At 39.4% G+C, this 12,226-nt stretch overlaps 1 protein-coding gene across 1 annotated transcript; it reads right to left on the bottom strand.

Moving 5' to 3' along the window:
• Positions 1-8,173: 8,173 nt before the first annotated feature.
• On the bottom strand, positions 8,174-9,187 carry LOC105810017 (olfactory receptor 5A2). Its single transcript, XM_012643925.1, has one exon. It carries the CDS (start codon positions 9,171-9,173, stop codon positions 8,214-8,216), a length of 960 nt encoding a protein of 319 aa, XP_012499379.1. The 5' UTR covers positions 9,174-9,187; the 3' UTR covers positions 8,174-8,213.
• Between the last annotated feature and the right edge of the window lie 3,039 nt (positions 9,188-12,226).

Below are 12,226 nucleotides of genomic sequence, written 5' to 3'. Positions count from 1 at the left end.
TCTGTCCACAGTGAGACTGAATGAAGGGAGAATATGGTAGGAAGAGAAGAGAAAATTGTATTCGTCATCTTTTTACCATCATTATCACCAACAGTCATGACAACAAAAAGGTTTATTGAGCAGCTACAATACATACTGATCTTCTCCTTGTAATCATAAAGATACACATGACTTCTAATTTCCAGTCATTCAATATAGCAAACTTAGGCCTGGCGTAGTATTCACTAAATGCCATCTTCAATTCTGAAAAATGTTTCTATATTTCGGAATTCTGAAAATCTTCTGTATTTCTATTATATATCTCTGGAAACCTGATTAAATGTCTGGTGGATCTTCTTGCTTCACATCAGTGAAACATTCATTATTTATATTTCTCTACAGTGTTCTGCTTTATTTTTCTAGATCTCTCTTCCAACAAACTGCTCTATAATAACTTGTGTTAATTGGTTGTTCAACACATCCATTGAGTTTTAAGTTTCAATCGTAATATTTTGTTTTCTTTGCCACAGGTTTCATTTTGCTCTTTTACCAAATAGTCAGTTTTAATAGTCTCTTATTTCTTTCATCATACTTTCAATAGCATCCTTTATTCAAACATTGTAAACATACTTATTTAAACTGCCTAATAATCTAAATACCTAGTTTTACAAGTCTGATTCTATAGTTTGATGCTATTACAACTTCTTGTTCCAAGTGCCCTATTTACTTGGGTGTTTAGTGAATTTTGATTATAATTTCATGTTCTTTTGAACTTTATCTGCAGGAAGTATTGAGGCTTAAACTTAAAATGCGTTCCTCCAGAAATAATTTACATTACTTCTGTCAGGTACCTTGGGGGCAATACCAACCCAGAATCCCTTTAAACAAAAATTTGACTCCGAGATTTCAGGGCCACGGTAGGGATAAGATTTAGGCTCCATATCTAAATAAATTGAAGCTGGAGTTTAAGGATTATCAGGAGAGCCTTTTTACTTTTCCTCTGCCTCTCAAAACAAAACAGAGAGTTGTGCACATCCCATCTCATTTCCTGCAGTAGGTTTTTTCCTATGCTGGCCCCTGAGAACGTCCCTCTTTGTGAGCTCCTGTTTCAGCAGCACGGGGTTTGTCTGTTGTCCAACCCCACATGCTCCTACCTTTGATACACGTGCCCATTAAAACCCAGGCCTTAGGCCACCGGGGTTTAGTAGATTCCTCCTGGGAAAATCCTGGCCCCCATCCACCATTCTCTTAGCTTTGTGCTTTCTTGTCATCTCTGTACTTTCAGGAATTTATTTCCTTTCTCATTAGCCATGAAAAAAATGTGTTTTCGATTTTATGTAGCATTCTCCGTGGTTTCTGTGAATGTATAACCCCCCATATTCTCAGAAGCAGGTCTACAAACAATATTTTTATGAAAGTTGTTGTTACTGCAGCTTATCACTGTCGAGTTTTTCTAAAAACACCAAGCTCTTTGATTTGCTTATATTTTTTGTTCCTAACATGATTAAATTTGCCTTAAAAGAAAGGCGTGGTATTATATAGCTAACGTTTATGGAGTGCGTCCTCTATTCCAGGTGCTATCTGAATCTTTTATCCTTTATTTCATTTTAATTTGTCCACAACCCTATGAGATACATGATGTCATTATTCTCATTTTGTAGATAAGAAGACTGTGACAGAGTCAGGGCGGTAAACAGCCCAAAGTCAGAGCCCATGAAGGACAGAACCAGGGTTCACATCCAGGTACTCTACCTCCAGAGCCACATCTTAAAGACTGCACTCCACGCACCAAAATGCATTAATTGATGCATTAATCCTGTTCCTAACAACTATAGACTGCAAAGCACTATACTTGTTGGCCTGGACAAGCAGAGGATCTCATAAGGACGGTATTGCCTGGTGAGAGGAGAAATGTGCCCATCCGTGGAGGCGTGACACCAACAAGGGATGATTTGTGGCGTGAAAAAGAGAGAAACTGGTGTGGGACATCACCAGCTGGAGGCAGGTGGGATGTTAAGAGACTGGAGAATCTTCCTGCATATTTTTTGCAAGAATTTCTCACAGAAAGGTCTCTAAAATGGCAGAGCCTATTTCAGAGGCATTATTGTACAGACGGGCAGGGCAACGACGGTGTAATTGAACGTGCTGTCAACAACGCGATCACCACATCGCTTCACATAGGTGACCTTTCAGGAAATGAACCGAGAAGTGGTAATGCTGACTGCTTGCCAAGGAAGCGAGATGAACCGGAAGAGAATTTATCTTCTTTCAAGAAGAAGAATTGATAAGGTATTGAAATGTTTTGCAAAACGTGCTGGTATAACTGAGGAACAGGGAAATCTCACCGTGTAGATAGTGACCCCTGCAAAGCTTGTGCTTACGGCTGCCCGAGAGATGAAATGACCACAGCAAACCCTACCTGGGTTTGCCGCATCGTTTTTCTCAGCCACCCTGGATGTTACCGTTTCTAATCAAACCTTGTTTTAGTTGCCTCTCAGTTATTAAAGACTCCTAAGCTTTCTTCTTTTGTTTAGGATAAAGTTTATTTTGGAATAAAATTTATCTTGTCTCTTTCTTCAGCTTTTTCTCACCCCGTTCTTGGTATAGTGTATTCCTCCTCCCTGTGCTTACCTCCTTTGACCTTGCTTAGCAAATGAAAAGGAAGGAGATAGAAAGATAACGTATCACATTCATTTCATCCTAACTTTGATTTATCACTTCTGTTCATAAAAATGTAATTAGCTTATACTGTTATTAATTTCTGTAGCCTACTCATTACTTACAAAAACATTTTTAAATGTTTCTAAAGCCTTATGCCTGAATAATAAATATATATAATGTAAGTATGTAGATTTAAGATACAAGAAAATCACATTTTGCTTTCATTCCAAAATTATACTTAGATTGTAATTTTAAAAATTAAATTGCAATCTGTCAGAGTTGACTGGAAAATCATGAAATTCTGTATTCTAAACATAAAATCTAAAATAAATAACTTTGCTCACACACTTTTATCGATCTAAAAAACAAGCCCTATGACACTCAATTTTGATTTTCACTATAAAAAGCCAATTCTTTTTAAAACAAAATAAAAAGAATATATGTTGTTACAATCTAATACAGCCTAAAAATTAAAGTCACGATTACACATTTCCTTCAGAAGAACTCTGTTGAGAACTTATCTGTCACATGAATGATTCCCTTTATTTTTTGTTAAACACTTTCAGAATTTGCACTAAAATACTAAAATTAATTAATTCATTCAACAAATATTGATTAAGTGCATATGATGTGCCAGGCCCTGTTCAGATATTGGAACCTCAAGGGTCCTATTATGAACAATAGAAGCCAAGGTAGCTGCAAGTGCAGTGAAACCATCTTCCCCTCCCTCTTTGGGACCCAAACAGAGAGGTAGATAATACCACAGAGAGATTTACTAAATCAGGACTCCTCCCCATGCTACTGTGACTCCACTAAGAACTCCAGCAAGAAGTTCATCTTCTTTTTTTTAATAATCAGCTGACTTTCATAGCCAAAGAGGAAGGTTATCTTTTGAGGATAGAGAAAGAAAGCCATCAAATTCAGCTGTAAGGACACGTACCAAATACCAAAAGGAAAAAGACAAAAAGGACAAGAATGGATATGTTAATTAGCTTTATCATTCCATGTTGCATACATATATCAAAACATCACATTGCACTCCATACATACAGTTATGATCTATCATTAAAAATAATGTTAATTTTTAAAAATGAAAATGTGAAGGCAAGTTATAGCTAATTGTAATTGTAAAATAAAGGTAAATAAAATGAATACAGAAGGCCCAAGTACTAATAAAAAGGTGCTTTAACTTGCTAAAGCAGGAAAATCTCATGCATGACCTTCTGTTAGAAAGCTACCAGGGATGGCATGTATGATGGAAAACAATTCCAGAACCTTCCAAGATCTGGAAGCCATAGACATCGAAGGTGTTAAAAAGGGAAGAAATACTTGCTTTGCCTTCTGGTAAAAAGAGGGTCTGCAAGAAAAGAGTGGCATCCGTACAAGTGCCGCTGTGTTGACAATACAGGCAATTGCCACGAGTATCCGTTACAAGATGGGTGAAATAAGGAGAGGGGACACTGAACGGGTGCAGGGCTTCTCAGAACCCATCTCTTCCTGTTAGGCTCCTAGGACACCTCCAGCTGCAGCTCAACCCCAGATGGCGTCTCATGGCCAACTGTATTGCAGGTTGAGGGTCAAGTTGAGGTGTGAAATGACCCCTGCCAGACTATATGCATAGCTTTCAGTTCTTAGGAAAAGACTGTGAGTGTCAGTGTGTGTCTGACTTATGGACTTGGGCCTTCCAAACCATGTGGATCAATTTTACTCCTTAAGGATTTCTTTTTTTTTTAAGTTTTATATATTTATTGTTTCAACCTCAACCAGGCCTGTAATCTTTCTTGGGAAATCAAGGATTTCTTAAGATTGAAAACCCAGCCTCCTTTTGCATAAGAATGAAGTTTTATTAAAACAAACAAGAATGTACCATACAATATCAAAGCAATACTTTATGCATGCCAGTTTTTCTATGTATGCTGACATTTAAGTCCAGTCTGGCATCGTAAGTTCCATTCCAGAAGAATTTGGCTTTAAGAGGGAGATGAAAATCTCTGTTCTTCCATGAGGTCTCTCTGGGTCCCCGCTGCCTGGTTATTGCTAGAGTGTGGTCCCACACAAAGTGTGTGGTTTGTCTCTCTTCCAACTAGATAGTGCCAGCCATTTGGTCTGGCACTATAGAAACTGCTATATCTAGTTTGTAAAAACTCCAAGCCATGATTGCAAGAGACTCCTATGGCTGTTTTTTTGCTTGTAGGAAAGGGGAATATCATCTCTGGCCAGACCCACAAGCAGTATTGCACATAGAAGGTAGTGGCCAGCACAAGGGGAGAGTGGAGTATGAGAAGAGTGAGGGTAGAATAAAAGCAGCAAAGGTCAGATATAGACGGTTGATCTTCCCCAGTGGGTTTGGAGGTATTACAGACACGGGAGTGAGTCATCAAGAATTCGGGGAAGGTAATCATAGATCAAGCTTATGGGAGAATGCTGGGGTATGCAGCATGTCTCCTTATATGCAAAGTAGGCAGACTCTCCCTGCTCATTTCTAGATCAGGGAGATCCCGATCCGTTATCTGGACACAGGCAAGTGGAATGCAAGTGATTCTTCATTTGTGTGGATGATCAGAGAACAGGCAAACTCTAGGTTTGTCTAGGTTTAAGACTAGAAGCATGAGACTATTAATCTTTAGACAAAAGTTAAAGCACTAATTCATGAGTGTGTGCCATACCTACAAAAAAATTAGGGGAATGTCAGTGGTACACAGGGACAGCAACCAGGTATCTGCAAAACTCTAAAAATTAAACCATAAATTCAGCCCATAATAGATAAACAAATTGTGTAGCAGAAGCATTTTAGAGAAAATATATTTCTTAGACCAAAAGATTGATTAGAAGGGAGGACAGGACAGTCACCTTGAAAGAGAGGAAAAGGAACGTTTGGGGACAAGTATTGGTAGTGCCCAGGGCTTCATCTCTCCAGACCCCTGGCTGGGTTCATCAGGCGCTAATAGACATTATCCACTTTGCTCTGATTCCTCTCTTTCCAAATAGACTTTCGATTGTAATTTGTCTTTCTATGTGGCTTCCTCAACAGATGGAGAATTGTGCCACTGGCACAAGCACAAGCTTGGCAGTTTTGTTCTTCACTAAAAATTAAAACTGGCATTCTGGCTTATGCAGCTAGCTATTCTGAGCTTGGTTAACTTCAGCCCATCTGGGAAAGATTTTCTAAGGTTGCCAAGATGAGTGCCACACCCTGGATGGTGGTAATTTTACTAAAGTGAGTTCTATCCCCAGCTAGCCAGCCCTCCCCAGAGAGAGGTGTACCTTGTCCTGCTCTAAATACCTATAAAATGCCTGATTCCTTCAGTACCCAAACTATTCTGTTTAATGTATATCTGCTTATATGCCCCACAATAAATGTACTTATTTTGGAAGTCTGATTTAGCATGTGGCTTACTGTAAACCCCAGATCATTTTTGCCTCATTCAAGTCTTGCAACCAATCCCCATCTTATACATTAGAATTAATCGTTATTAAAGAGCCTTATATTCTCCTTGGTAGTTAGGCAAACTGCAAAAAGACCTTATAGCGTCTCAGTGCCAAGAGAAAATTTCCATTGCTAGCAAATATATATGTGGCCAAAACAAGAGAGATTTTTAATAAAGATTTTGTATTCAGAATATCATTTCACCAAAAAAGTTTAGACATAATAATAGATCGGTGACAGCTCCATGTAAATCCAAAGCATGAGACATTTTATTTAGCTAGTTGTGTTGTTTCAATGACTTTTGGCACTAGAACTTAAAATTAGCTACCGTTTTAAAAATTGGTGAACTGAACGGCAGGAGTTTGGTGAGCTGGAGGACAGATAAAGAAGTGGGGGAAGTGGGTGTAAGGAAGAGGGGGAGGCGTCCAGGCTGCTGACAGAGTTGGCACAATGGCCACATCTATGAACCTGAGCTTGTTCTGATTCCCTAGGGACCACTTCTGATGTGCGAGAGAAATAGCAGAGATGAGAGCATGAGTGCGTCTTCTCACTGAGACTGGTATGTCCCAGTTGGAGATATCCCAAAGCTATTTCTTTTGTCTCTTTTTAGCACATTTCCCTGGATTTTTTTTTTATTTTATACAAAATTGACTAAAAATGTTGACTAATTGACTAATAATATAAACTAACACATATTAAGTATCGCCATATGCCAAGCACTGGCATATTCTCTTTTCATGCATGTTTTCACTCAATTGTTGTATCAATTTTATGAGGTAGATACAATTATTATCCTCATTTTACAGAGGAAAATAGAGCCTGTAAATAACCTGCATAAAACCACATGCCTGCAAAATAGCAGAGATGAGATTAATAATCGCAGGTCTGCTGACTTAAAAATGAATATTCTTAACCGCTTTTTGGGATAGTCTCTCCCGACCCTCTTTCCAGTGCAGCAAAGCCATTACAAAGCTCACATTTTCCACCAAACTAAGGAAATGGGTTCTATTTCTTTGGCTTAGATAATGATAAGTCATTATTTAATAGTAATAATAATAGCACCTCTTGAACATTTCCTATTCACAAGGCACTACTCTAAACGTTCACATGTACACTTTAATTCTTCACAATAATCCTAGCAGATAATTACTATTATTATTTCTAATTTACAGATGAGGAACTGAGGCACACAGAGTCCTAGTAAATTGCCCATGGACACACAGAGAGACATAATTCACTCACCCATTTATGGCCTACCGTAGAAAGGCCACAGCTGCATAAATTGATTCTAGCATTTTACTGCCAGTTCAAGGACACATTAAAAAGTTCTGAGAAAATGTGAAGAAGAAAAATCATTGTCTTCAATTCCTTGGCTAAGTTCTCATCTAGAATTTATCCCAAACCTTTCACCCCAGATGAGTGCTCTTCTAGATTCCAAAGAAACTTTTGAGGATTGGTTAGAAAGCTGTTACTTTGGGTTTAAGCAGTAATTTCTTGGTTTTATTTAAAATCGTCTTAGTGATAACTTTTTGTGTCATTGACTGAATTGTGCAAGAGGTGGCTCCATTTGCTCAGTCTTTAAGGCCCAAATCAGAATTCCTGCCTTAATCCATCCGAAGAATATTAACATACCCTCGTCAGTCACAGTGGCTCACCACAGCCAGATTCTCAAACATGTGAGGGTGTCTGCCTTGTAGTCCTTGTGAGCTCTAAAGAAAGCATTTGAGAATCTCAGAGGAGGAAAAGGCAATTGTGTTCAGAAAGACTGTCATCTTCTGCAGGTCATGATGCTATACAGTACCTTAAGGATCACCTCCATAAATGCTGGACTAATTTTTCTATGGTTCTTCTTCTACAGACACAAGCTCTATTTTAATGTTCCAGGATGTTTCTTGTCATGGTGAGGTTTTCTGCTAAATTAAGCATTTAAAATCTCACTCTGTGCAAATGCTATCTTATTCTAGAAACCAATAATGGCCAAATTATTTTCTAATAGCGAAGAAGTAAACTGGTTAGTGGAATTTTAGAAAGGGGGGCAAAAAGACTGGTCCACACAAATCATCATGTGGATCTACTATTCCAAAACTACGTAAGTGTCTGCACCACTGACCCAGCTCACGGCTTCACTGTAAACATTAGCCCACGTTCAGAAAAATGAATGCCTGTGAGAAAGCACAGGGTCCCTTTTCACAGCTTTCCTCATGGCGTTTTTAATCTCCTTATTCCTAAGACTGTAGATGATGGGATTCGCCATGGGGATCACCACGGCATAGAATACAGACACCACCTTGTCCCGGTTTAGGGAGTAGCTGGAACTAGGTCGCATGTACATGAAGAGACCAGAGCCATAGAAGAGGGTCACAGCAGTCAAATGAGAGGCACAGGTGCTGAAGGCCTTGGTCCTACCTTCAGCTGAGCTGATCTTCAGAACCACAGCAACAATGTAACCATAAGAGATGAGGACCACAAAGACAGATGCCACTCCAACGAGAATGCCCACTGCGAAGGTCAACACCTGGCTAGTGAGGGTATCAGAGCAGGACAGAGCCAGGACTGGAGGGAGGTCACAGAAGAAGTGGTTGATCATGTTGGGCCCACAGAAATCGTGCTGATAGATGGAGTATGTTTCAATCAAAGAACTAAGGAATCCACCCACATAGGCGCCAGCCACCATCTTTAAGCAAAGTGTGTGGGATACGAGGGCTGTGTAGAGCAGTGGGTTGCAGATGGCAGCGTACCGGTCATAGGCCATGGCTGCCAGGAGAAAGCACTCGGTCAGCCCCATCCCACAGAAGACGAAGTACTGCGTGGCACAGCCAACGAAGGAAATGGTTTTCTGCTCTGTGATGATGTTGGAGAGCATCTTGGGGGCTGTGGAAGACACATAGCAGATATCCAGGAAGGACAGGTTACTGAGGAAGAAGTACATGGGCGTGTGCAGGTGAGAGTCCATCCTGATGAGGGCGATGAGGCTCAGGTTCCAGGCCAGGGTCAGGAGGTAGATCCCCAGAAACAACACAAAAAGGAAAATCTTCATTTGAGGATGATCTGAAAATCCCAGGAGGATGAATTTTGTCACAATTGTGTTGTTCCTTCCTACAGCCATAGGCCTGCTTCCTGCATAAACAAAAGAAGCAATCCTGTGGTCAGTTAGATTTTGTTTGTCATTGTAAGAGTGTATATTTCCTGGAAGATCATATAAACAGCTAACACCTAGAGTCCAGCCACCTCCCAGACAAAGTCTTCTCAGAGGAAGTCGGCCTAGGATAATCTCTTGGCACTATTTAAGATCTGTATGCTACACCAAAAGCCAAGACTTCACCACTGTATAGTATATATCATATTGGAATTCAACTGGTAGGTCCTAAATCTATTCAAATTTTTAAAAAGGAAAAAATGCATAAAAATTTTAAAAGTATGTATGATATATATCTTGTAGACTAAAAGAGAATCACTCTACTAGTATAGAAAGTGATTGGGAATCAGAAATCCGAGTTTTGGCTGGGCACAGAAGCTCACACCTATAATCCCAGCACTTTGGGAGGCCAAAGATGGAGGACTGCTTGAGGTCAACAGTTCAAGACCAGCCCAAGCAAGACTGAGACCCCTACTAAAAATAGAGATATTAGCTGGCCATGGTGGTGTGCACCTGTAGTCCCAGCTACTCAGGAGGCTGAGGCAGGAGGATCACTTGAGCCCAGGAGTTTGAGGTTGCAGTGAGCTATGATCACACCACTGCACTGTAGTCTGGCAACAGAGTGAGACTCCATCTCTAAAAACATAAAAAATAAGAGAGAAAGAAAAGAAAAAAAAAAGAAAGGAAAGAAGGAAGGAAGGAAACAAAGGAAAGAGAAGGAAGGAAGGGGAGAGAGAGAAAGAGAAAGAGAGAATGAAAAAGAAAGAAAGAAAAAGAAAGAGAGAAAGAAATTCTTTAATTCTATAATTTTTGACATATGCCATTTTAGGGGAAGAAATTTAAGCCATAGTCTAACAATCTATTCTTTTAGGTAATGAAACTAAGAAAAAAACTATATATGTGTGTGTATATAAGTATGTGTGTATGCACATATATACACACTTATATATGCTTAAAACTAAAAATTTTGTTCTAATTATATAGTAAGTTTTTATATAATTCACTGCATAAAATTCATAGAAAGATAAAAGTTTGGACGAATCGGCATCATTGTGGAGTAGAAGGCTGTGAATGTGCCTCCATGAGGGGGCAGGGGAGGAATATCAAAGAGATTGACTGAGCCATGTTGGTCAGGAACCCACAGAAGCTAATATTTCGTGAGCAAGAAAAGCCAAGGGGAGGAGAGGTTTCATCAGATGTCTAAGGTCAATGATAGGCAAAGGACAACTTTGATGTCATCAGGCCAGATCAGATTATCATTCTGGAGATATGAGGTGAGTCCATCCACAATGAGTGATTAAGAAAGACAGACTGGCCCTGATGTAAGATCAAAACAAGGAAATATAAACGGGTGTAAAAAGGCAGAAATGCCCTGGGGTAAGACTCAGCGGTGAAATTAAAGTTGCTGTATTTTATCATTCGTATGGGATCTATTTGCCCATGCATGCTTGCAACCATTGGATGGTGCTTCTCTGTCATTCATCATATTAAAAACTACTCCGAGTTTTGTGTTTTCTGCAAGTTTCAAATCTCCCCACAAGTCATTGCCTGAGCAGTCAAAACCAAGAGGAGCCTAGACTGCTCTTGACTATGGCACCAATCTACGTAACCTACCAAAAGGAGTGAAGATGAGTTTGGTGTTTCTTATCTTAATGAAATCTTCCCTACCAGAATGTAAGGTGCTCAGAGGCAGAGAGGAAGCTTTTTCTGTTCTGTTTATTGATCTATCCTAAATACCTAGAATGGTGCCTGGGACATAGGCACCCAGTAAATATTTGTTGAATAAATGAATTTTTTTCACTGCTTACCCTCAGAGTTTAGCAGAGTGTTTTTGGCCTATGAGTTATATAATGAGTTATAATTTGGCCTATGATTATTATAATAAAATATTTAATATATAATATAATCACAATCATAATAATATAATAACAATCATTATATAACCACACTTATTTAGCACTTATTGTATACCAGGCACTGTTCTAAGGACTTGATTTATATAAACCCATTTAATTCTCTCAGCCTCAGGAAGTGGTAGTGTTACTCTGCCCTTTTTACAAATAAAAAAATAGGCTGTAAATTTACAGTTGCCATTTGCTGGACGAATGAGGTTGGGGGGACTGAGCGGGACTTACTGAATTACTTTAGGCAGCAGTGTCCTGCGATCTTGTGCTACAAGAGAAGAAATATTGGTCGCTTTGCTCTGATAATATCTTTTGCAACCCTCAGTTCATCTGCATTTCCCACTGCTCCCACCCGGTTTCTGGTTCAGTCAATTTTTTATGCTTTGGCCTCTGTAAATAGTAATACCTGCTTCTAAGATCCCTGCTCCTTTGTTGCCAAGTCTTCCAAGTGGCCTACAGGAGTTCATTATTTTAACGGGCAGCGATAGCCATACTCTCTCTCTGGCACACACTCCAGGGTCCAACGTAAAAAGCCCAGCAATCATTACAGCCAAACATTTCTGAGCACTAATTGTTCTCTGGAGAGATGGCGAGAGGGGCCAGCCATCCATCACCAGAGCACTCTTTCCTGTCCCCTCCTTATTCTCCATTGAGCTTTCCCTAATTTGAATCCAGGAAGATGTCCTTTTGCATCGGCGGACAGCCTTTTGCTTAAGAGACTTTTATCAGAAGTAAACCACACACACAAAGAGAACAAGCCTTGTATTAATACTAACATACAGTGGTTACAAACACAGGTTTCCAACTGAGAGAGTTGGGTTCAAATTCTGACTCTGCCATTTTATCAATATAAACATGTACAAAGTTGTTTAATCTCTTAAATATCAACTTCCTCATTTGTAAAACCAGTATCACAATAATACCTACCTCAAAAGGGTCGGTCGCTGTGATAATTAAATAAGATTTAAATAAGAAAGGCGTAGTACCATGCCTGATGAATAGAAATCTCTCAATGAATATTAACTAATCACGTCATTAACTCTGTCCCTTGGGTCATGGCCAAGAAGTGTCTTTCCTTTCTGACTTTTCATTGTGATGAAAACAATTTCTTTTCTTTTT

The sequence above is a fragment of the Propithecus coquereli genome, unplaced genomic scaffold (genome assembly GCF_000956105.1).
Source record: "Propithecus coquereli isolate 6110/MARCELLA unplaced genomic scaffold, Pcoq_1.0 Scaffold202, whole genome shotgun sequence".
NCBI lineage: Eukaryota > Metazoa > Chordata > Mammalia > Primates > Indriidae > Propithecus > Propithecus coquereli.
Note: the sequence above shows the minus strand (reverse complement) of the source record. Positions and strands in the feature narration are given on the sequence as shown.